The sequence below is a fragment of the Conger conger genome, chromosome 9, assembly GCF_963514075.1.
Source record: "Conger conger chromosome 9, fConCon1.1, whole genome shotgun sequence".
Classification (NCBI taxonomy): domain Eukaryota; kingdom Metazoa; phylum Chordata; class Actinopteri; order Anguilliformes; family Congridae; genus Conger; species Conger conger.
In genome coordinates this window covers 34,982,505-35,008,943 of record NC_083768.1, presented here as the reverse complement: position 1 = coordinate 35,008,943, position 26,439 = coordinate 34,982,505, and the positions used below count along the sequence as shown (strand labels likewise).

General features: G+C 40.3%; 2 protein-coding genes across 2 annotated transcripts; one reads left to right on the top strand and one right to left on the bottom strand.

Moving 5' to 3' along the window:
* Nucleotides 1-1,362: 1,362 nt before the first annotated feature.
* Nucleotides 1,363-6,018, bottom strand: LOC133137863 (lactose-binding lectin l-2-like). Its single transcript, XM_061256250.1, has 6 exons — nucleotides 5,958-6,018; nucleotides 5,413-5,528; nucleotides 4,329-4,451; nucleotides 3,311-3,431; nucleotides 3,133-3,224; nucleotides 1,363-1,463 (listed from the first exon to the last, which is right to left on the bottom strand). The coding sequence occupies exons 1-5, from the start codon at nucleotides 6,016-6,018 to the stop codon at nucleotides 3,151-3,153; spliced, it is 495 nt and encodes a 164-aa protein (XP_061112234.1). The 3' UTR covers nucleotides 1,363-1,463; nucleotides 3,133-3,150.
* A 9,194-nt stretch (nucleotides 6,019-15,212) lies between these two features.
* LOC133137643 (alanine aminotransferase 2-like) lies at nucleotides 15,213-25,620 on the top strand. Its single transcript, XM_061255981.1, has 10 exons — nucleotides 15,213-15,269; nucleotides 16,859-17,025; nucleotides 21,290-21,379; nucleotides 21,895-22,003; nucleotides 22,313-22,446; nucleotides 22,620-22,863; nucleotides 23,017-23,096; nucleotides 23,344-23,480; nucleotides 24,351-24,525; nucleotides 25,456-25,620. Exons 2-10 carry the CDS (start codon nucleotides 16,939-16,941, stop codon nucleotides 25,618-25,620), a joined length of 1,221 nt encoding a protein of 406 aa, XP_061111965.1. The 5' UTR covers nucleotides 15,213-15,269; nucleotides 16,859-16,938.
* Nucleotides 25,621-26,439: the final 819 nt, after the last annotated feature.

Genomic DNA, 26,439 nt, shown 5'->3' with positions numbered 1-26,439 from the left:
GTTCTGTTTTGGGTTTCCTGTTTTATGATCTCTGCCTGGCTTTGGACTCTATGTTTTTGGATTTTGTTTTTGTACCTTCGCCTGTGTGGACTGCCTTCCTGTTCTTGGAACACTGTTATCTGACTCGTCTTTTGCATGCCCTTCGTGTACCTGTCTGCTTGGATTGTGACCATTGCCTGTTTCTGGATTGCATTTTGGATCTGCCTTTTGTGAATAAAGCCTGCCTTCTTCAAGTTATCCCTGCTCTTGGTTCCTCTGTCCTGTGCTCTGATAACAATAAAGAACGCAACTTTTTAAACAAGCATACATTTTTAAGCATTCTAATTTTTGTGTCCAAATTGAACACACATTTTCATATGAATAAACCTTACCTCTGAGAACCAAAAGGTGATCAGATGGACAGTATTGTAGGGGCCAAGTTTGGCGTAGCAGTTTTTCAGCAGCTATCCCCATTCTGGGGCATTTTATGGCATCACTCAGCTCCACTCGTGTACATCAGTGGAATTTTGCAATTCCACCAGTTCATGCGCCATGGAGGAATATGTCATGATTGAAGGGACAAATAAGTATATTGGAGAATTTTAAATATAGTCAGGTTTGCTCTGCAATTTTGTTGGCTTTTTTGGGGGATTTGCCAATCTATACATTTTTGGAAAGGGTACTGTATGAGGAATCCAATGTTTCCACTTGTCCAGATGTCGATATGGCAGCCATCTTGGCATTTACAAAATGGCTGCTGTAAAAAACGCAAGTTTCGTAATATCGTAATATTCGTAATATTAATTTAAACTGCTAAACCTACATTTTCAGGGTCAGGGAATTGAATGGTGCCAACAATAATGAGGTAGAATTGACGAAAATGCAATTTAAAATACAATGTCTTTTTATTGAGGAGTTCATCTCATGAGTTTTAGCAATTTAGCAAGTGTGAACTTCTCTAACCATCTTCTGTATCATGACATGCAGATTTAGACCACAGTATGATCATGACATCTTTTGCATTAGACAGTCTCTATGTTATGGCAACGGCCAGAGTGGAACCAGTAAGGCAATACAGAGGCAGGTAAATCCCTAATCCCATAAGCCTAATGGCATATTTAATGATAAATATAAACAAGGGAATAAAACGAAACAAATAAACGGGAGGAATGCAGGGAGTGTATGGTGTGCTGGTTGTTCTGTTTGTGGGATGTGTTTTTACTCTATATGTAATGGCAGGCGGGTTGTGTCTCTTGACTATGTGTGTTTATGCTACGTATGGTGTGATATGTGAATGGCGAGTCCAATGTGTGTTAATGTGCGTATGGGCTAAGGTGTCTGTTTGTCCGTGATCCGAGAGGGAAGTCGAGAAGAGGAGAAGTAGTTCATCATCATCGCTTTCGTGCATCGTGGCTTGGGCATCATCATCGTTCTGGCACTGGCTGCTGCACAGGCTAATGTGGGTACAGGCTAAGTTTTTTGCTCTGTAGGAACAGAAGAAAAGTCAGATTTGCATTTGCATTGCACCATCTCAATGATGGACTTTGGGGCTGGGAGGACCTCTGTGGTCGTTGGTGTTAGCATGTCATCTGAGTGTTTGGAGTAGCCGTTTTGCAGGGGATCCAGTTGTGGTCCTGCAGAGCAATGGCTGTGTGGGCTCATACCCTTGTTTGATGCTAGCGTGTGATGCTAGCACAGGCTGGTGATGCTAGCACAGCCTGGTGCATCAGCAGTGTGTCTGCTTCTTTGTGGTTGTTGTCCTGAAAGACCAGGTCTTTGTTGCTCCTAGTGTGCCCAGAAGCAGATGTGATGATCAGCTTGGAGGATCCCCTGTTGTTTTCTCTAGTTTTGGCAGCAAGATAGTCAGTCACGTCAGTCTTTGTTTTGTCATGAGAGAGGAACCTGCTCATTGGGACGTGTTTGATGTTGGTGCCATCTCTGACTTGATACTGGATAGAAGCTTTTGCTTGTCTTTGTTTGTCTCTGGTTGCTCTCTTCAGAGATTCTGCCCTGTATGTGTCAAACACGCCACTCCAGCTTGACTACAGCTATCTTGCGTTGCTCTCTCTTCAACAGCCCATAGATATCTTCTGAAGCAAAATTCTAAGATGCCATCCTAAGGTCTAAAAGCTTATTCCTTATATATCTTTTTTTGCATACAAAAGTGTACCTTTTTGATAAGAAATGTCCCCAATATTTCAAGACATTTATCTCTTATGTAACTTTTTAATGACCATATTCATTATTTCTGTTTTTCCCACTGTCATTTTCTCATACCTCAAAAAAAATTTCCCCAATACTTTATCTCATGTGCCCCTCCGGTTTGGGAATTTCCACCATCTTAATATACGAGTGGAAAAACACTCGCTCTTATGTAATTTTTAATGAACCTATTCATCACTGGTATTTGTCTCCCTATCATAATCTCTCCTTGGACTCTCTCCAAACTTTGACTTCATACGAGCCAGAAGTTAGTGCCCTCCACCATCTCAATACACTCTTCAGGTGCCCCTCTCCGCGGCGCCTTAAGGGATCTACAAAGGACATCCAGCCAATAGCTGAGTGTAAATCATCCTCCAACTCTTCTATAGTCAGTCCTTTGAATCTATCCGATAAATTATTTGTGCTATAATCAGGAAGGCCCGTGAAGCCTCTTAATCTTCTTTCGGTATTGACATCCCTTCCGTTTTCCTTATTTTTTTTCTTTAGCCAGGCATTGTGTCCCTCCCCTGTAGGGTTGGGGTATTCTCAGTCAGAACTTTAACCTTGCTCCTTAAAACCCTAAATCTAAGTCCCCCGACTTCAGACTCCTCTACTGAGTATGACAGTAAACAAAACCAAACCCAAACCCAAAGTATGGCTGCTCATTATCTCTGAAACACATATTTTTCCTCTTACGGGCGTTCTTACTACCACCTCGATGGCATGTGCGAGGGGTTAACAATGCATTCCTTCCTAACCCATCCCCCGTCAATCTCTCATCAGGGGGGCCTAGGGCCGGGTCCTCGACAATTGGTCAGGCTGTACTTAAAATGAGTTTTATCCGGTTTGTGTTTTAATACAAAAAAAACCTACAACAATCATACAGCAAGTATTCAATGCTTGGGGAAGTTTATTAAAAGGAGACACAAAGATTAGCCTGAGCTAGTTTACCTTGGTACAGAGGCCACATCACTCATTCAATCGCAAGGCACAGATGGACTGAAACATTCCATTACATCCAGTGTCGTTCCAGTCTTTTTGGCCTATGGGTAAAACAAACGGAGAGAGGAATCAGTGTATTTCCATCATATGTCTCCTGCAGTGGTAGGCAGACAGAGAGAATGCTTACCTCCATAGTTTGTGTGCACACAGTTCTCTTCGCCCGCATTGTTGGGCTCTCCAGGATTCCACTTTAAAAAGTCCCATTCAGAACTTGCACTTGTACCATCGGACCATAGCCATGTGCCCTCCTGAACAAGGCAGAGGCATGTGAAAATGCATTAACCCATTATGTATTGCCCATTTTCTTGACACAAGCTTGAAAATGACATACCAAAAATAAAATGGTTACTATTCTTGAACCCTTTTGATTTGCGTAATCCTGGTTTCTTCTGAAATGTATTCTTTTGGGGGTTGTTTTCCAAAAGTTACAGAAGCCCAAACACAGTGAAAGAGGAAGCTTTTATTCTCACTGAAAATATTTGTTGTTGCTAAAGCAATGGCCTCTAAAACTAGGTTACACTGATCGAACCATGAGTTTTAACGCTTTCAAATGGTATATCCTGTTACCATAGAAAAGTGCCCAGAAAAAAGTAATGATGCAAAAAAACACCGGACCAGACGTAAAGGAGCACTCTCACCCTTTTTTCAGTTGATCTTATTTGGATTAAATGCTTAAATTATGTGTGAAGGCATTTTTTAAATTACTGTCAGTGGAGCCATTTCCTAAATATTGGGCAAAACTTCTCAAAACAAACATGTGACGTTTCTCCAGCCTGTGTTACCCAGAAGGTAATGGGCGCTCAAACTTTATGGGCGGCCATTTTGGGTGTTTGTTTTCAGATGTTTTGCCCCATATTTAGGAAACGGCTACACTGATGGTGATTTTTGTATAAAAATGCCTGCACACATAATTTAAGCATTCAATCCAAATAAACTCAACTGAAAAAAGCGTGACAGTGCACCTTTAAGACTTAACTCAATCTCCATTTGTCTCAGAAAATCATTTACATGTAAAGTATCAATGCATTTATGCATCACATTAAACAGCACACACAAACACAGATGAACAATGAAAGAAAACATATTCCATCATACTCTAAACAGTGGGGATTGTACAAATTGTACAGATGCGCTTCCAAGAGTACCTTGTGAATGTCTGACAATCCAATCCAGAATGGATCATCATTGTTATTGAGCTTCTTCAGAAACTCATGATCATCTTCACTATGCTCTGAGGCCAGGTTTCCTCCAAGACTCACACAGTGTATCTGAGCAAGGAAGTAGGGGAGAGACAACAAACATGTGCTTGGTAAATGATAGAATAAATTGGGAAACTGAGAATATTGCTGTTTTGATGGCCATAACATGTATACAATATGAAAACCCTATTTTGCAAATTAGCACTCTGATACAAACTTGTATCACCATTAGATGCTTGGTTAAGATTTGGGATGGTTTCCCTTCTTGAATGCTGATAACTGGTTTAGCTAATATTTTCCACAGTTTTTTGCCAGCAATGAAGGATATTCTACATATTTGGAGAAGTTTCTGACAACCTGCCAACATTGCAATGGCTGGGCATTTGTATGGTTGTGGTCCAAAGCAAGAAAATACAAAGGTACATTGTAGGGTATATTGTACAGCAAGTTCATGCCTCCAAAGCTTGTGCATGTGTATATACTTTTTCCCAAAAAATAAACTAATCTTATTTTTGGTTGTAAATACTTCCTGTGGTCATGCAACCTGATTTAAAAGATATTGTGGTGTTTGGTCCTACATCACCTACATCCTACATGAGTCCCCCCAAGTATCCTAATCTGCATGCCTTTGTATTTTGGGAGGCGACTGGAGTACCCAAGGAAACCCACGCAGGCACAGGGAGGTACATGGAAACTCCACACAGAAAGGCCCGGGCCAGGATCCAAACGCAGGACCTTCTTGCTCTGAGGCAGCAGTGCCACAGTGCCACCATGCTACAAATATTTTTGTGTTTGTACTTGTGAATAGATGCTACAATTAAATCTGCCATTACGTATGACCACTGGAGAAATAACAATGTACATGGAAGGTTGCACTCACTTTAAGTGCATTTTCGTACTTTAAATCATAGGTGGCCCTTTAAATCACAGGTGCTTTGCACAAAGATCTTTCTGAGACCAGGTGCACACACTACAAATGAAACAATATTTTAAAAGCTTGAGGAAGTGAACTATTCCTTTAAGCTGTTACCTCAGCATCAAGCCATGTCTTCTTATCAGCAATGTGCTGGAAGCAGCGGCCATTCTTGTAAATCCAGCCTTCAGGGCAGGGACCCTGACACAAACCTATCTCAGCCCCTTGCGATACTGAGGAGCATATACATAGAATATAACATTATTAGTCAGCTTGTTAGTTACATATCTCACATATCTCAGGGCTAAAACCTAAGGATCAATAACTTGAAGAGTCTTCATATTTCTTTCACACAGTGATACTGTGCCCTGCTATAATATCAGGGCAAACTGTCAGGTCCAACATGTTCATAAGGATTACTGGCACAGAACTAACATTATTCCTGTTGCAATAAATCAGCAAGCACTCATAACATTTGCTTCCTGTAAGGCCAGGTTTCAATTAGCAACTCATGTATGCATAGAAATGCAACTTCCTGTCCAATTATTGATTTCAGTTTAGCAAATAATAGAATATTATAGTACTAACCCATTGTTGTTTCATACACAATATTATTCACACAATAACTCTTCCACCTGGAAAGAACATGAATCGGGACTCACCCAAAGTCATGCTAGAGAGAACAGTAACAACAACGAATGCTGATAATGTGAAGATGGCCATGATGGTTCTTCAGCTAGGAGGAGAGACATCTACATCACCCATAATGCAATACAATGGTCAATAAAGAGACACAAGTATAACAGCAATATGAAAGATGGGGCTGTTTTTACACTAACAGTAAATCAAGTATCAAAATAGCCCAGTGTTCTGTTACCTTATGATATCACGTTGGGTGAGGTGATTATGTGAGGAGTTTGCTTCTTGTCTCGACTCGACCCGATCCTGGCCTTTTAAATATTTAGACTGAGGGAGGAGCAAAACCCATCAGTGGCTACTATATGCTTCTTATTCAAACAAGCTCTGCTGTTTATGATAATTCAAGCCCTGAAGCAATACGATTAATCTTATCCTAGTCAGTGCTGATTTGCAAGCAAATGTCACATGATGGACAGTGAAGACTTCCTTGATTTACATTACAAAATGGTCTTGGGGCGGCCTGTAGCGTAGTGGTTAAGGTGAAAGCCTGGGACACACAAGGTCGGTGGTTTTAATCCCGGTGTAGCCACAATAAGATCCGCACAGCCGTTGGGCCCTGCATTGCTCCAGGGGAGGATTGTCTCCTGCTTAGTCTAATCAACTGTACGTCGCTCTGGATAAGGGCGTCTGCTAAATGCCAGTAATGTAATGTAATGTAATGTAATGTAATGTAATGGTCTTAAAGGAAAGGAAAAGGAATGAATTATGTTAATTAATTTAATCAAGTAATTCCATAAAATTAATTGCCTTTGTATTCAACAAAACCTTTCATATATAACAAAAAACATTAATGTTTAATGTAATGTTTAATTGAGTTAATTGGAATTGCAATTCATTTTCTGTATTAAGTTAATCGGAATGGATTTAACTCCAACCCTTTTTGATAGTTTTATTTGACAATGTAACTGGGTTAAATGATTTGAAAATAAACATGTTTCTGTCATCCAATATGCTTGCATACATTTATTATTCTTATTTTTTATTTTTTTCTCTTGGATCTCAGCAGGAGACCATTTGGTCTCATGCAGGACCAATTTTGTAAGTCGCATTTAGTGACATTGCCCTTTACCATAGCTAATCCCATTGTTTTGGTCTGATCTGCCAAACTGAAAATATGGGGCGCTAGTAACAGACTGTTGAAGGGGAATAAGAGAGTTTATCAACAGTCCGCCATATTACTCTATTTTGCCAAAAACCAATGAACTGCAGTGTACCCAATCAGGTACCGACTACATGGATGACTACAACAAAACCTGCCGGACGTACTGAACGTATATTCTGTAGTACAATGGACTTCATTATCAACAGTTTTCTGAAGTTAATCCATGTTTGTTTCATCCATGTGACCCACTTGTACTAAAAAAGTTTGATTTTTGATTTTATTATTTTAATTTATAAGAATTCAAAAATGTTTTTGCATTATGTACCATTAGCAATATTGCCGTTGGGTTCCATTGGATAGATGGCCCATTGGGATCATCACGAACAAGGGAAGTAATTTACCATGAAACACTGTTCATTGGTTTCGGCAAAACACAACATCATGGCGGACTGTTGATAAATGTTCTCTTCAGTAATAAGAATCTAAAGAAGGCGAGATTACAATTTGCAAAGAGGTACAGAGATGAGCCACAAAAGTTCTGGAACAAAGTTTTATGGACTGATGAGACCAAGATTAATCTCTTCTAAAGTGATGGAAAGGCCAAACTCTGGAGAAAGAAGGGATGATCCAAAACATACAAGCTCATCTGTGAAGAATGCTAGAGGAAGTGTCATGGCTTTGGCTTGCATGGCTTGGAGTGGGCTCACTAATCTTTATTGATGATTTAACTCATGAAGGTAGCAACAGGATGAATTTAGAAGTGTACAAATACATTCTGTTTGCCAACTTATGGAGAAATGTGTCCAAACTAAGTGGGAGGAACTTCATGCAGCAAGACAATGACCCAAAACACATTGCCAACACAACAAAGGACTTCATTATGGAGAAAAAGTGTACTTTTTGAGGGGACTGTAAATAAAGACCAGGGGCCTCATTTATAAACGTTGCGTAGGCACAAAATAATGCGTACGCCACTTTCTAAGAAAACTTTGGCATTTATAAAAAATGAACTTGACCGGAAAATGTGCGGTCCTCCACGGAAACTCTGACCCATGCGTACGCACATTAACTGGAGAAATGAGAAACTGTGCCTTTAATGCTCATGACGTAAGACCAGGAAAACGGGAAGTGAAACAGGATTTAAAAAGGTATAAAGATTTGCCGGGAGTTGTGGCTGGGTATGGCTGCTGTAAGGACGTGCTTCGCCCCTGTTATACTTATTAAAGTGTTGTGTTGTTGAATCTCGCTATACGGGTTCTCTCCCTTCCTAAGTGCAACACAACATTTGGCGACGAGAGAAGTCGAAAATGATATACAACAGATACCACTGTGTAAAATAAATCGAAATTGATGGTTGTTGGGCGGCACGGATGGTGCAGTGGGTAGCACTGCCGCCTCACAGCAAGGAGGTCCTGGGTTCGAATCCCCGTCGGCCGGGGCCTCTCTGTGCGGAGTTTGCATGTTCTCCCCGTGTCTGCGTGGGTTTCCTCCGGGTACTCCGGTTTCCTCCCACAGTCCAAAGACATGCATGTTAGGCTGATTGGAGAGTCTAAATTGCCCGTAGGTATGAGTGTGTGAGTGAATGGTGTGTGTGCCCTGTGATGGACTGGCGACCTGTCCAGGGTGTATTCCTGCCTTTCGCCCAATGTATGCTGGGATAGGCTCCAGCCCCCCTGCGACCCTGTTCAGGATAAGCGGGTTCAGATAATGGATGGATGGATGGATGATGGTTGTTGATTGTACTCTTAAAGGGTTCTGATTTTCTGCATGTTTTCACTAGGACTCGGAACTATACTGTCCTCTCAGGTCCTATTTGCACTTGTTCTTGTGTTTAATTTGCACTTTGTTGTACGTCGCTCTGGATAAGAGCGTCTGCTAAATGCCATGCAATGTAATGTAATGTAATGTAATGAAATATTACCTCTCACGTATCATATACGAAGAGTTAATTTGCAAAAACGGATAAAAGCCTCTCTTACAACGAATAAACAAACAGCTGTTTGATTGATGCTCCCTGGAGTGCCCAAAAAATATGATTTAGGATGATAAATATAAACGGAGATGTTGTTGTAAAATAATCCATCAAATATGTAGACGAATTGTTAAACAATACTTCATGTTATTAAATGTATTCTTATAAATAATATGGTGAACAGTCGAACAAATTGCGCTGCACTGATGCCGTTTACAATGCGTCAGTCGGGCAGATACGAGTGCATAGTTTCATATATTGTTATCATATTCATATATTCTGTTTTATAATGTGTTTATTGTAATGGATTTTTGTTCGTTTTATCTCTTAATTTTGTAAATGTGTTTTCAATGGTGCTAGACAAATAATGTGTATTATTATCATTATTATTATTATTATTATTATTATTATTATCATCGATATCATCACATTCGTTGTGCAGAACTGTTCGTCATTTACAATAAATCAGGATAATTCCCACACCTGTAGCTTTTCAGAGGCAATCAAATGGCTGAAATCCCTTTTCTTGGCCTTCTTTTCAGCGTTTTCCATTGTCGTCTTCGTGAAATGCATATTCATTAGGGGTGTTTCACTGCCTATTTATAGGCAACTGTGAGCGGGACATGAAGCTGGCAAAGTTGCGCCACATTTAGAGTTGATTGTGATTTATAAAGGAAAACTGGCGTGGGACGTGCGTATGCACTGCTTTATAAATCAGAATATTTTTTTGCGTACGCACGTCCTAGGTTTCATGCTTACGCAACCTTTTGACGTGAATTCTAAGCACAGTTTTATAAATGAGGCCCCAGGCCTGCTTTTTAATAGGATGTGTTTAACTTGTTGTTTGGGGTTGGGTATTTGAAAAAAACTCAATCAATGGACCTCAATCAATAACTTTACAATATCTTATCATTGAATTATTGTACTTTTCTTTCCTTCTGGACCTGCTTCTCCCGGGGAGAAGTCAGAACATTTATCATTTAGTATTTTACACCTCATATACGACCCATCATATCATTTAGTTTACATGTGTCCTTTTGGAGTCATGGATGGGTGGCCGTCCATAAACCAGTCTCTGCGTTCAAGGGTGAGCACCTGTTACCTTCTGGGAAACACAGGCTGGAGATTCAAGCCAAACATGTCCAGTGACAAGTTTTGCCCTGTAGGAAACGGCGACACTGACTTTAAAAATGCCTACAGACATAATTAAAGCATTTAATCCAAATAAACTCAACTGAAACAAGAATGACAGTGCTCCTTTAAGTGAAAAACAAAGTTTCCTCTTCCACTGGGTTTGGGTATCTACCACTTTGCAGAAGTAAATGTTCTGTAATCCTGGCCTTTGGGAAACAAACCCAAACAAAAGGGTTACCTTTCAGAAGAGACCAGATTTGTGGCTGTAGTCTAAAGGGTTCAAGAGTCATTTGCAAGCTTGTGTTAAGAAAAGGGATGATACTTAATGGGTCAAAATCAGTAATTGGACACATGCTTTTCTATGTGTAAATCAGATGATAGTTGACAGAGAACCATGATCCCTGGCTTTGTACTGTATGTATGGGTTCATTGTCCTAATCTCAAGCAGCTGAGAGAAAACTCTGAAATGACATTATAGAATCTCAAAATGTAAAGAAAAGCACAGATCAAGCATATCATCTATACAACTATAAGAATACAAAGTCTTTTACATCACATCTACGTTTTTGAGAGTGGAATGTGTGCACAATGGAGATAGAAATACACGTACTGTTCTCTGTATTTTTTAACCCATATAGGCCCAAAAGGCACAATGTGACACAAAGTACTCATCTGTGCCTTGTGATTAAATTATTGATGTATGCCTCTGAACGAAGGTGAAGCAGCTCACTGATCAGGTGGCTTTGTACCCATGGTACTTTACAGGTACAGGTGCATAAAACATTGTCCAAGCATTCGATACTTGTCTTGGTGTTTTCACTGTATATTAAGAGCATTCAGATTACACAATGATTATAGAGAAGGAGAGTAGTTTGACTTTCAATCGTAGAAAAACATCCTACAGAATAGACACAACATTAATATTAAATATGATACTGTAAGGGTCATTTTCTTAATTGATTCTTAATTGACAATGCGTGTTAACATAAACACAATCACATGATTACAAATAACCTGAATTAAGTGCTTATTTGGAGTCTTTCTCTGTCTCTCTCCCAGCAGACAGGCAGCCTTTGACCTTAATGTCCCTGCTTCTCAGGTAGCACATTCTGGTCTTACAGCAAGGTGAACAAGGGGTATTCAGAAGACAAAATCCTGATAAATGTTCATGGCCAGCTTCATGTCTTTTTGTTTTGGTAAAGTCCCCCCCTTCTGGGAAAGTGTGTATAAGAGTCTTAGCATGTCTGATTAAAATCAGAAAGCCGGTAAGCTTTCTCACTTACTGTTATTTCTTTGCAAATAAATCGGAAAGTTAAACTCAAGTATAGCTATCGTTGCTTTTACTGGGATCTGTTTCATCAGACGATGCTCACCTGTGAAATGTTAAAAAGGGCATTTTTCCCTAATAGTTTGGCAACAAGGATGGGATCGCTAACGTGGTTCTTCCCTATACAGAACAGTCTCGGAGTCTGTGACACGGACAGACAGTGTACACTGCCAGGGGTTAGATTCCCTTGAACCGAAAAACCCACCCCACGAAGGGATTGTAAGAAATTGCCTCTGGGGAAGGATGATGGTATCCAGTCCAGTTCTGAGACGTTTATGTGTGGGGTAACCAATATGCGATCCTCACTCAGGTGAGGCCATAGTAAATCACTAAAAGGTACTTCGATTGACATAGGGCCGACAGGCCCATCACTCTGGGAGTGATTCAAACACGAGAGCCGGTGTGCTCTCTGGGTCCCAAGCACTGATAGAAGTAATAGTTAATAGTCAACTACTATAATTGATTGGTCTTAATGAGTAAATACGTATAAAAAAAGAACTGAGCTCTAAAGTAAATTACCTTGTTAATTTGTCTCTTGGAAGAAATGAAACAAACACAAAGAAAAGCAATACACCATACCACACTATGTTTTATCACACTGACCACAATACAGATAAGCAGAGAAAAACACTGGCTATCACCAGCAGAGAAGAGAGACAGCTAATTGAGACAGCTGCGTCGTCTCTTTTAATGAGATAATTATAAAGAAATGAGAGAACATTTCATTTACATATTTTACAAATTCAATGTATTCAAACTTGCCAAGCCCATCTCAAACACGAAAAATGCAAATCCTCCTGAAGAAAGGTACTATATGAATTCTGCAACATTATTGCAGCCATTGAACCTATTGAAGTGTTCTTAAATCCATAACTTGACAAATAACTGTTATGTCAGGTTATTTTTTGCTATCATTTCAACAGTTAGTCTCTCTACAGCATCCCTCTACCACCTGAAAGATCTGGTTGTAGTGATTCTGTTCAAACCTGCTTATATAATTTGAAAAAGTAAGAGAGTAGTTACCAGGGCAGGCAATTTGCTGACCATGGCTGTCATTGCCCCTCTCTTTGGCCTTAACGCCTCTTGTTATACCCTGTGGCCACGGTGGCTTTGCTGCCACGCCCACACTCACTGATTTAGCTGTTTTCTCTTCTGCCCCTTTCCTGTCAAAAGCACCAAACAAATTGGTTCTGTTGAGATTCTAATTTGTTTTATTGGTCAATCAACTGCATGCTTAACAGAGTATTTTTTTGCATAAGTATAAAAACGACCATGACTGATCGCTGAGGGAATAGTCCTGAGGGAAGAATGACAGTGGAAGACTGTCAAAGAAACCAAAGTGATTAGAGTTAAGAAAGTTTGATAAATTAACAGTAAATGTATAATGTTAACATATGCAACCCGGGGTAGGCACAGCTCATTTGTTGCGATGTGACACAGTTCACCTGGGTTGTTGCCGAGTGTCACATGCTGACTGAGTCACGTTAATGTTTACATGTTTATGTTTATAAGACAACTTTAACATTACAGGAGCCTTTTTGGTCAGTGAGTGACCAAAACACTGTCACTTGCTGTTCCAGTTATATTGTATTTCAAGTAGGCCTACGTCTAGCTAATTCAACACTAATTAACACTGATCTATTGCTCTCACTATTCACTGTTACCTGCTTTGGCAGCATTGTAGCAAATGCTGTCATGCCAAAATTGACAGTGTCAGTGACATTTGTTAACGTTACTTTTTGTTATTTAACCTAATGTGCCACAAACTGCATTGGAACCATAATGAATATGCGCATATCGAGGATTTGGTGTGCAAGGGGCGTAACATTTTGGGACAAAATGAGATTTATCTGTCAAAAAAGCTCTGGATGAGAAGCTTTGCCCCATATTTAGGAAATAGTGATTTTAAAAATGCCTACACACATAATTTAAGCATGTAGTCCAAATAAGCTCAACTGAAACAAGCGTGACAGTGCATGACACTTCCTCCACCATGCTTCACAGATGAGCTTATATGTTTTAGATCAGGAGCAGATTCTTTTTTTTCTACACACTTTGGCCTTTCCATCAGTTTGTTAGAGGTTAATCCTGGTCTCATCTATCCATGAAACTTTGTTCCAGAACTTTTGTGGCTCATCACTGTACTTCTTGAAATCTTGCCTTCCGATCCTTTGCTGCTCTATGAGGCTTCTTCAAACGGTTGATTCAGATACCTTCATCACAGCCCTCTGGAGATTGTTTGTGATATTTCTGTCATTAACTGCTGATGTTTACCTTGGTTGACCTGTTCATAGTCTGTTACTCAGTACGCCAGCAGTTTCTTTCTTTTTCAGGACATTCCACGTTTTTATACCAGCTATCCTCAATGCTTGTGTAATGGATTTCCCTAAGCTTTTTCTAAGCTTCAAAATGGCTTGCTTTTCTCCCAAAGACAGCTCTCTTGTCTTCAGGTTGGTCTATCTTTTCTAACACAAATGCAGTCTTCACAGGCAAAACCCAAGACTAAAACCAAAAGTAGACATTCAGAACTATTTATTGTTTAGCCAATCAATCTAATGGGACATAACTGGTCAACAGGAAATACATGTCAGTCATATGTTCCAATACTTTTGCTGACATAAATATTGGGTGATCTGATACAAAAGGTGATATGTTCTAAGTTGTTTAACAAATCTCGATGAAAATACCAGGAAATGAAAGCTGAGCGTCGGGTCTGTCATTCCATGTACATCCTTTGACCTCAAACTCAATTGTCTTCAGTGTATAGAAAAATCTGAATCTTGGGAGCAACAGAACTGATTTGCTCCAGGATCATGCATTGGATGACACATGCACAATTATTATTATTATTATTATTTATTTTTTTTCTACCAGGGATGAAAAGGGCAATAAAAAAGACAGTGAAACTGTTTTTTTCTTTTTGTTTTGTTTTTTCATCAAAATAATTAACACTATTTGGTAACACTTTATTTGAACCTCTGAAATGATTTGAGTCTGAAATAACAATAGCTGTCACAAGATTGCATAACAGATGAAGTCAGTTGTTTCTATCATGAAATTTAGATGAAATATGAGAGTTTTATATCATTAGATATAACCTGACATCACCTGGTATGCCATCGTGGGATAATTATGTCATGTGTTTGACAGTGTTCTATCAGCCTTATGGCGAGGGATTCTAGTACTGTGTTGCTTTAATGTGTACAACCACTGTTAATTTGGCAAAAACAAACCTTTTTTTTCCTGGCCAACTGCGAAGAAGCATTTGATGACAGACGGCGATTTGTTAATGTACAACAAGCATGTACCTTCTGACCCCACAGATCCCCCGCCCCGGTTGGTAAACATTGGACATTGCTCGGACTCTGAAATTTGCATTTCTATTTTGTTACTTGGTTATTTATTATAGAATTTATACTTGAGGACTGCACATTCCCTTGGTGTTCTCTGTCTGATAAATATATGACACATTATATATTTTGCAGGCATAGATTTAAAAAAAAAGACAATTAAATCTGTAACAGTACACCAATGATGTGAATATAATCAAACAAACTTGCACAATTTCCCCAAGCCTACAATCCAGTCATCTATTCCCATTGTTGAAAGGGTGGGATGGAGCCCTTGATTGACAGATGCAAAATATAAAGTAAATTATTAGACCTTAAAGTGGAAAGGCAAATGTCAAACTGAATGAAAGCACAGCAAGCAGAAAACGAGAACGCATCCGGAAACAAATGGTATTCCTATTATATTACATAAGAATGACTTCTTTTTTTAAATATCTTCTGAGGATGTAGTCGTTTATTCATGTTTTGAGCTCACTATTCGATGTGGTAATTCTTTGTGCTGAGTTTTCAGTTTTTGGTTTGGTTCATTATACTGTACGTACCATTTTGCCAAATCATCTGTCGAGGTTTCACTCTGCCTACGCTTGGTAGCTATTTTGTCCATTCTTAAATTTTTAATTTGTATTCTTCATTGTGTCTTGTTGCTTGAATTATGCCATGACTCAAGTAAAACTCACTGTGCGTATTAGTAGCCAAATGATTTAGCAAATTTAGCCTACATGGAAATAGGTTTATTGCAGCCCTTGGGGTTTTTAATACCTTTGTAAGCCCCTCGCTAACGCAACGATGGAATTTTGTGAGGCGAAGGTATCTGCATGCTTGTCCTTCTGGTATTGCTGAAAGAAGTTAGTAAGTTTACATGTTAATGACTGCTATGTGGAGAGACTAGATCAGCCAATAAATAAACCAAGTTACAAAGACAGTAGTACCACTCTGCCTTCCACATTATACTGTCCAAAATTGGACCAATAAATCCACTTTTATTTTATCTGACTCCAATTTTACAATAATTTAGATTAGTTATCCAAGTTTGGCAGATTTCTTATTCATAATTTAGACTTGATTACTATGGAAACCTATACAGTAATAGGCTCCCTGAACAGTCCTCTGCCAGTCCCACTGCATGTCACATTGGCCGTCATGTGCATGACTTACAAGCTGGCTAGATATCTACAGTAAGTTTAGAGGTCGCAGGAATAGCTACCTTTCGGTATATCCAGTAGCAGCTCAGGGACCCAAGAAGGCCTACAGCTATACCTGTTCTCGATATTAATGCACTGATATGCGGAGGCGATTGATTTAGAGACAGAGTTCAATGTATGCTATACTGCATGATACAATAAGATCAAATTTGCATCCTTACTAGTCCAGCTCGAGGGGGGTATCATGGATAACAGTGAGTGTTCAGTAAGAGAAACCACACAGATCAAGTTTTAACAATTTATTTGCCAGGCAGGTTACTTAGCCAATGACATTCCAAATTACATGCACTATGTACGTGGGAGTCTGGCTACAAGCTCCTAGATTGCTTGGTTTCCTCTGCTCATGAGCTCAAACCAGGCCTTTGATCTCCATCTAAAAATGGTCCAAATGTAGTCAATTCGGATATCTCTCCAGGTGGTGGGTGCTGGTGAAGAGATAGAGACAGGTGGCTTCACGGGGGCAGGTTTCCACAGCTTTCCCTAGGTTCCTGGCTGGTTACCAAGTCCTAGGTATACTGCTGCATAAATTAGACCATTGCACCAGTCGCACTGAAACAAGCAAAATCATACTGAACAGGAATATAACCTGAACCTGCTTTGTCATGAAACATCCCATGCTATTTGCATTTCAGTGATTGAATCTTGAGAGTACTGTGACAGGGAGGGGGTGATTCAGCAAAAGAGCAGATGTCTTAGAACACCATTTCACCTGCTCATTGACAGTGTGTAACAGTACAACTATTAAAGGGTATTACAGCCTTATACCTTTGTTTCCAGCTCAATAGTTACCACTGGAGAAACGAACCACGGATTTGACAAGAGGGCAAAAGGACAAAAAGTGCTGCCACCAGAAAGGAATGTCTTTTCTGAAAAATGTAATCGCAGGGAAAAGAAGGATTTGGCCTTCTCATCTGGAAAAATTGATCAGAGCTGAGACTCAGCAGGTGAGATGCTAGACATCTTGGACAGATGCACCTGCCATAGTCATTCCACAGACTAGATTGACTTGACTTGATAATCTACTTACTAAGACATTTAAAAAGTGTCTAGGATTCGCCACAGGGACGCTAGGTGGTGAACATTTTTGTAGTGAAAAATGAAAGTTCTCTCGTCAACTAGGACGTAACTAGGTTATATAATGATAACAGCTCTTCAGCATATATGCATGGTATGCTGAAGAACATCGCTGTACACATGGCACATCAAATATCTAAGTGGATTGGCTACAGAAGCAGAAGACTTAAGTCTAAAAAATTTGTATAATAAATACCTAATAACATGCTTACTGAGTATATATTTGGGTTAACCTAGTCTGTTTATTTCAAAACCTAGTTTTGAAGACAACTGACAAATTAGTTTGCGCAACACTGTTGCATAAGACAGCAAGCTCCAAGCAATATCTCAATGTCTATTCTGGACAAAGAGAAGGCGAGAGAATTGACAATGAAGTTACTGCAAATACATCCAGGGGGGTTGCAGGGGGGCTGGAGCCTATCCCAGCATACATTGGGCGAAAGGCAGGAATACACCCTGGACAGGTCGCCAGTCCATCGCAGGGCACACACACCATTTACTCACACACTCATACCCATGGGCAATTTAGACATGCTAACCTGCATGTCTTTGGACTGTGGGAGGAAACCGGAGTACCTGGGGGAATCCCACCTGACACAGGGAGAACACGCAAACTCCACACAGAGAGGCCCCGGTCGACCGGTATTCAAACCCAGGACCTCCTTGCTGTGAGGCGGCAGTGCTACCCACTGCACCATCCGTGCCACCCTACTGCAAATACTTATCACAAATAAATGTTTTGCACCATTACAGTAAATTGCCTACCTTAAAAGCAGGAATAGGCTACAGTAGCCTACACTGAAATGTATGTTACAAAATATATCCCAATCAAATACTAATAAACTAAAATCCAAACTGTGGATGCATAGATTGCTATGCAGGTGGCACAGAAGTACGAGGCGACAACCTGTATTGAGTTTGAAATCCAAACAGTGTAACTGAAATAGCGCTTTCTCCTGCTTAGAAGCACTTCCCGTGTGTGAGTGGCCGGTCAGTTTGAAAACATCATGAATATTGATACATTATTAATAAATCTGTGTTTTAGCACCATAGAAGTAATTTATTTTGCCAAAGTATTTTTCGATAAACTGATAATGTGTGAAAGACACATAATAGACATAATTTAAATCAATGTCTTGTGGGTTATAAAACAGTATAGTTTTGAAACATGACATTAGCAAGCAGAAACTGTGAGCCGTGCAGGAGCACAACTAGGGGAACATTGTAACACTGAGATTATAACATGTTCCCACCTCTTATAAATGCATCAGCCACAATAAGTTTTCAATTAAAGTTATATTCCATGTATACCAGGCACTATCCTATACCACTAATCTATCCTATAGCACTCTCTCCTATCCATGTCTTCCAAGACATTCATTCCATATTAATGGTGGCATATGCAGTAAGTTATATGAATGTGATTAGTTATATGTCAGCGTTTGATCTCTATTATGATACAGCTGCATCTCAAAAAATTTGAATATCGTAGAAAAGTGTTTTTCCATAATTTAATTGAAAAACTGAAACCTTCAAATATTCTAGATTCATCAAGTGACATTTTTCAAGCCTTTTTTTTTGGTTTTAATCTTGATGATTACGGCTTACAGCTCATGAAAATCCAATATCACAAAATATTATAATATTACATAAGACCAATCAAGAAAAAGATTTATAATACAGAAATGTTGACCTTCTTACCTTGTGTTCATTTATGCACTCAATACTTGGTCAAGCAATCATGGGGAAGACTGCTGACTTGACAGTTGTCCAGAAGACACTCATTGTCACCCTCCACAAGGAGGGTAAGCCACAGATGGTTATTGCTGAAAGGGCTGGCTGTTCACAGAGTGCATATTCATGGAAAGTTGACTGGAAGGGAAAAGTGTGGTAGGAAATGGTGCACAGGCAACAGGGATGTCTGCAGGCTTGAGAGGATTGTCAAGCAAAGCCGATTCAAGAACTTGGGGGCTTCACAAGGAGTCGACTGAGGCTGGAGTCAGTGCATTAACAGCCACCATGCACAGACGTGTTTAGGAAATGGGCTACAAGTATTGCATTCCTAGTGTCAAGCCTCACCAGAGACAACATCAGAAGCGTCTTCTGGGCTAAGGTGAAAAATAACTGGACCATAGCTCAGTGAAAGTACATTTTGCATTTCATGGTCCCAGAGGTCCCAGAGTCTTGGCACATACGTCAAGTTGCTTGAAGTCCAGTGTGAAGTTTCCACAGTCTGTGATGATTTGGGGTGCCATGTCATCTGCTGGTGTTGGTCCACTGTGTTTTATCAAGTCCAGAGTCAACACAGCTGCCAGGAGATTTTAGAGCGCTTCATGCTTCCATCTGCTGACAAGCTTTATGGAGATGCTGATTTCCTTTTTCAGCAGGACATGGCACCTGCCCACAGTGCCAAAACTACTAGTAAGTGGTTTGCTGACCATGGCATTACTGTGCTTGATTGGCCAGCCAACTCGCCTGACCTGAATCTCGCCTTGCAAGAGGAAGATGAGAGACACCAGACCCAACAATACAGTTCAGCTGAAGGCCGCTATCAAAGCAACCTGGGCTTCCATAACACCTCAGCAGTGCCACAGGCTGATTGCCTCCATGCCACACCGCATCGATGCAGTAATTTGTGCAAAAGAAGCCCCGACCAAGTATTGAGTGCATAAATGAACAGACTTTTCAGAAGGTCGACATTTCTGTATTATAAATCCTTTTTTGATTGGTCTTATGTAATATTGTAATATTTTGAGATGGATTTTTTTTTTCATGAACTGTAAATCGTAAAGATTAATGGTCAAGATTAAAACAAAAAACAGCTTTAAATATTTTACTTGTGTAATGAATCTAGAATATATGCAGGTTTCATTTTTTGAATTAAATTATGGAAAAAAATGAACTTTTCCACTGTATTCACATTTTTTGAGATGCCCCTGTAAAGCTTTTTGTTATAATATAAATTGTTATAATGCGCCCCAGGACTGTTACAGCTTGTCCTGTAGTCTGGGCACATTTCAACAGTTTCACTTCTGCTACTTTCGATTGAACTGTAATCATCAGGAATGTCTTAGAACTGTAGTGATGTTCTATAATCATAGCATTCTCTCTTGTTGGAGAAACCATATTTAGCCTCGGTCTCCCCTATGTGGCTAATGGTAACAATTAGTCTGCTGACATTTTTGGAGAAACCCAGGCCTTTCGATTTCATGAAGCAAGTTCACAATTTAGCCAGACTTGTTAGCTGGGAATAGTCCTAAGCCAAAACATGCAAAACCTCAGGTTTAACCTCACCGAGGTTGAAAACCACTGCATTAAGGCACTCAGGTTATTATATTGCCAACTCGGAGGGAAACCGAGCCGTAACAGTGTCTCAGACACTGTCCACTGTTATCTTCCAGATCACTTGGAGAAATTCTGCTTTTCAGCATTTGAATGCTCTTACTTCTATTGTGATCATGAGTTTGTATCATTTGCCTTTTTATGGGGTTTCAGGAGCATGAGTGTAAATCAGCTGGGCTGTGAACGCACTTTTTGAATTGAGTGATTGGTAGCCAAAACATACGACTCACATGAGGGAAATCAGCATTCCCCAAATGTTTGTCAATCTGCCAAAATCTTTTTAGTTTGGCTTGATCTAGGAGAACATTTACGCACAACTTTACTAAAGCATTGATAAATGAGGCCCAATAGACATAGTTGCTTGAATAATTGTTTCAACTGACCACTAATTGAATAATTTTTAAGGATTGTGAGAATCCAATGCCGACCATGCCCAATGAGTAATGCAAGTTGAAATAAATTTGGGTCACGTGCCCTCGATGAACTGGTAATAAACTCATCAAAGCCATCGTTACATGATCAGAGAGCTTTGTCATAGTGAGTGCATTTGGTACATTGTCATTCTTAATATTGGAACTTGAAGTCTGACGGCTCTTCATGATCTTAACTAATAATAATAATAATAATAATAATAATAATAATACTACATTTTATTTGAAGTGGCGCCTTTCTAGACACTCAAGGTCACCTTATATTGTGCAAAATACAAAATAAACATGGTAAAAACATGAAACTGAATTTGAATGACGTGCGACTGGCTCCAATCAGCTTCGGTACCTCTTCACTCTGCAGTGGGAACAGAAACCATCCAAACGCATCATAGATGCCAGCTGGGGTGATGCTCACAGGATGGGAATTAAACCGATCTCCTTTGTACGCCAGGTACCACCACGTCTGTGCTTCCACACAGGATTGCAAGTCGCAGTCAAACTCAGTTTCTGCATTGACAGTGTGTATGCTGGTGTTTGCTCATTAATTTACTTGTTTGCATCAATACGTGAATTATATTTTTACATCCACAGTTGTAAATTTCATAAAATCTACTGCACTAGCAGGGCCAGCGCAATTTGACTCTGGAATGGCCTTCCATTAAACATTGGAACTGCTGAATCAGTCTTGAATGCACGTGTTCCCGGATATCTACATCCTGTAGCTTTTCCTTCAACCCCAATTTGGCACAACTGATTCTACTAATTAGCAGCTCAAGCTGCTGAATGAGGTGTGCTTTAGTTTTTGATTGAAACCTACAGGATGGTACAACTTTAGGAGCAGGGTTGGGCAGCTCTGCCCTAGACAGTTTTTTTTTGTGACATTGATAATACTAAGAGCTTGTCTGAATGGTTGAGATTTTGGGTCAGGATCTTCCTTTCTTTTCCTCTGTGTGACTGGTTGCTCAGGTCACTGCTGCTTGCCTTTACCCTGAGCTTCTCCACAGTGAGAGGCTCCCAGTGGATGTTCAAATGAGGGCTCAGAGATTCCTGAAACAGTGTGATGGAGGGAGTGTGGGTAAGGTGTTTGTGTATTATTTTTAATTAGCCTCTGTATGCATGAGCAAAAATGACCCTATTTATGTTTTTGTATTTACATGCAGTTGTGTATGAGATACTCAGCAGTCTGTATGTGGCAGACTATATTTTATACTTGTATGTGTGAATGTACAGTAAATAGCCTCTGTGCTGCTAATGAGCAATGTGTGTATATTATATTTTGATATCCTATTTTTGTGTGTGTACATGTACAATGACATGAGACATGAGACAAGAGAAACTTGTTCTACTCGTATGACAAGTTGTGTGTGTGTCCGTCTGTCCTCAGGTGCATATACAGTACCGTGTGGTGTCGCTCATGTGAAACGCAATGTGTCCGATTTTATCTTGCGACGGGATGGGGGGATACCTTCTAACCCCGACAACATCTTCATCTGCAATGGCTCTCAGTCAGCTCTTATGGTGAGAACAGACACTGCTTTGTATCTGTGTCCAAATTTGCTGTGCTCTTTAATGACAAATTCGTAATTGATATACATAGCATTTGTTGTGCTACCATTGGAGAAAAGCAGCAATTTGAAAATTAAATAATGAATCTGTGTGAAGACTTGGTCTGCTCTTTCCTCCATAATCAGGTTATTTTGAAGCTTCTGTCCTATGGAAAAGGCCTGTCCCAAACAGGGATTCTAGCCCCACTACCCAACTACAGCAGTTTCAATCTGATGCTGGCAACGCAGGGTACAGTGATGGTGCCCTATCATCTCTGTGAGGAAGAAGGCTGGTGTCTGAAAGTGGAGGAGCTACGCAGAGTCCTCCATGCCGCGAGGAGTCACTGTAGCCCCAGAGCTCTGTATGTCATAAATCCTGGAAATCCCACAGGTGCCAAATTTAAGAACTAAATCCGACATGCGTAGGTGCTCTCATTGGAATTTATTTTTGAAGACACATTTGGATTGTGTCCAGGAATAACTTAGCATTTTCCGGAGATCTTACAATGTGTTTAAATGACATTATTTTCTCCTTTGCCGAAAGGACATATTCAGAGCAGAGAGTCCATTGAAGATGTGATTCGGTTTGCTGCTGAAGAGAAGCTCTTCCTGTTAGCTGATGAGGTGCACAATGTTCTTTTTTTTCTTTTTCACAGCATAAACACCAGAACCAGAAATGCAGTTATTGAACAGACATTCCACTCTAATGGTATTCTGATTTGTATATCAGAATAATTTAGACATAGTCTGACTTTCAGATGCATTCTACAATCAGGGTCTTTCACATCAAATGTTGTTTATATAGCACATTTCATACAGAAAGCAACTCAATGATGTTTCATGACACTGAAATTCCTCTTTTATGGGATAGGTGTACCAGGACATTGTGCACATGGAGGGCTGTGAGTTTATCTCCTACAAGAAGGTCTTGTTTGAGATGGGGCCAGAGTACTCAGACACAGTGGAGATGGCTTCATTTCACTCAATTTCCAAGGGCTTCATGGGAGAGTGAGTCAGGGGACTTGTGGGATCTTCTTGCATCTCTGTAGTTTAACAAACAACATTGCGCACTTACTTCTTTTTTTTTTGGTACTGTACAGACCTCACTACTGCCTTTGTAATGCTTTCTAGATGTTTCCAAACCCTGGCCTTCAAAGCCAGGTAATCAATGAATCATTTAAATTATACTTATATTGCACAATTTACAAATAACTTGGCACAATATACTTGCGGTACACCCTGGCTTAAAACCCCCATAAAGAAAGCCAGAGGTGATAGTGGAGAAAAAACTCCCTCGTCCAACATTTGTGTCCAGGAATGTCTGGAGGAGTTCTCAAGCAACCAAATGAGGTCAAGGTCAAGGTTGATGCTCATCTCAGTTTGGTTTTCCACATGCTGTACACATTGGGCCTCATTCACAAAACACGTATGATGAAACTAGATTATTAACTGTGCTTTCAAATATTTCTGCAAACATTTTGCCATTCAACATTTATCTTATCTGAATTGTATCTGTAGTTAGATAAAAATATATGTGTGTGCAGTAACTCCTTGAACCCAGACTCCTTTAATCTCCATCTAATAACTCTAATTTCTGATCATTTTTCTTAATTTTATTTTTAATTCAATGGAGACTTGCAACTCTCAAATGCACTGAAACAATAAAACCAGCAGTTGCACCTGCTGAAAGCACTGAGAATACGCTCTACTGGGGTCTAATACTTCAGAAATATATCTGTAAAAACACTATCATTAGGAAAGGCACAATTTCATTTATGTGATCTTTCACATGTTGTGTCAGAGAAAGCTGTACAGCACCCCATCATCTGTGTGAAGAAGTTACCATGTAAAAGAATCAACCAAAATGTTCCTTCCCAGATGTGGACTGCGTGGAGGTTACATGGAGCTTCTGAATGTCAACCCGGCAGTCATGCAGTTGACACACACACTCATCTCCACCATGTCATGCTCTTCCGTAATGGGCCAGATTGCTCTGGACATCTTGGCTGACCCCCCGCAGGTCGGAGATCCCTCATACCCCACATATTCAGAGGTGAGACCCCACAGCCCATAAGATTTAAAAAAAGAGAACAGACAGGACTGGCTTCTCTTTTTCCCCAACAATTAAACAGCTAATAGATGCAGCATTGTTTAAGACCTTTTGATTATTCATGGAGCCTATAGTAACTGGGCATTTATCAAATTAAAGTAGTGATGGATGTTCTCAAATGACATAGTACTAAAATGCACCACAAATGAACTTTTATTTTGCTAAAAAATACACCCCCGGGCTGCACGGATGGTGCAGTGGGTAGCACTGCCGCCTCACAGCAAGGAGGTCCTGGGTTCAAATCCCCTTTGGCCGGGGCCTCTCTGAACGGAGTTTGCATGTTCTCGCTGTGTTTGCGTGGGTTTCCTCTGGGTACTCCGGTTTCCTCCCACAGTCCAAAGACATGCAAGTTAGGCTGATTGGAGAGTCAAAATTGCCTGTGGGCATGAGTGTGTGAATGAATGGTGTGTGTGCCCTGCGGTGGACTGGTGACCTGTCCAGGTTGTATTCCTGCCTTTCACCCAATGTATGCTGGGATAGGCTCCAGCCCCCCTGCGACCCTGTTCAGGATAAGCGGGTTAAGATCATGGATGGATGTTTGCAATCAAATAATTCACACAAGTGCAGGCTCACAGTTTTTATTAAAGGCAATTTTTATACATTTTGGTTTCACCATGTAGTAATTACAGCACTTTTGACTGGGGATGTATGTTTCAGTAATTATATTGATATGTGTCTCTAGTTATGTGATGAATTGGCATGTTCATGACTTCCAATTAAAAAATGTTAATATTTACTCTTCACAGCTGCTGGATTTCCATAATGCAGTTATAGGTGAAATACTTAGCTTAACATTGGTGTCCCACCTGGAATTCAACCCGTCCCCACCTGCACAGCACTTCCATTGGACTGAACTTTTGCCTCTTCCATCAGGAGGTCCTGTGCAGACGGAACATGCTGGCCTGGAACATTCGTCTGGCCCAGGATGTCCTTGGAGGTCTACCCGGGGTGATTTGTCAGCCGGTGATGGGTGGTATATATGTCTACCCCCGTCTGCACCTCCCCTCAAGAGCAGTGGAGCAGGCCAAGGTCAGTTGAACACAGCCCAAACGTTATGCCAAATATGAACCATATGTGATGGAGAGGTGTGGTGGCTCCCATGTTGTTGTTTTTTCTGGTCTGTTCTGTTCTGCCATAATTTCCAGCAGTGTGGCACTGTAGCAGATTTTAAGTAGGGGTGTAGCTGTGTAGGCACATGTGCGGTCATTGGTGGGGGGGCGGGGGGGCAAACACTCAAATTGTAAAAAAAAACTGAAACCCAGAAAAACCCAGTTGTGGATTGTTCTTAATCACGTCACAATTTACTTGACGACGATGTGTTGGAGGACAAGCAGCCAAAGCAACCCATTTATTTTTTGCAGTAAAACACAGGGGTTAGATGACATGGCATCCATTAAAAAAATATGATGGTGCCCAGTCAATAGCTTTCATATAACAGTCCTATAACTTACACCTACACTCAGCAGATGTAGTCACACAGTTTACTCACTAACGGTAAAACAGCAAGGCTGTTGCAATGCACTCAGTACATTTGGGGTTGAGATATAAATGGCAAATGGCAGGCATTTATATAGCGCCTTTATCCAAAGGGCTGTACAATTGATGCTTCTCCATTCACCCATACACCCATGCACCCATTCATACACTGACGGCGATTGGCTGCCATGCAAGGCCCCGACCAACTCGTCAACTTCAACACAGCCCAGGCAGGGGATCGAACCGGCAACCCTCCAACTGCCAGACGACTGTTCTTACTGTCTGAGCCATGTCACCCCAGATATAAAGATGAACATGAGATGAGTTCTGAATTTCCTGGTATTTACACATAGATGTGTAGAATATAGCACCTTTGGTATC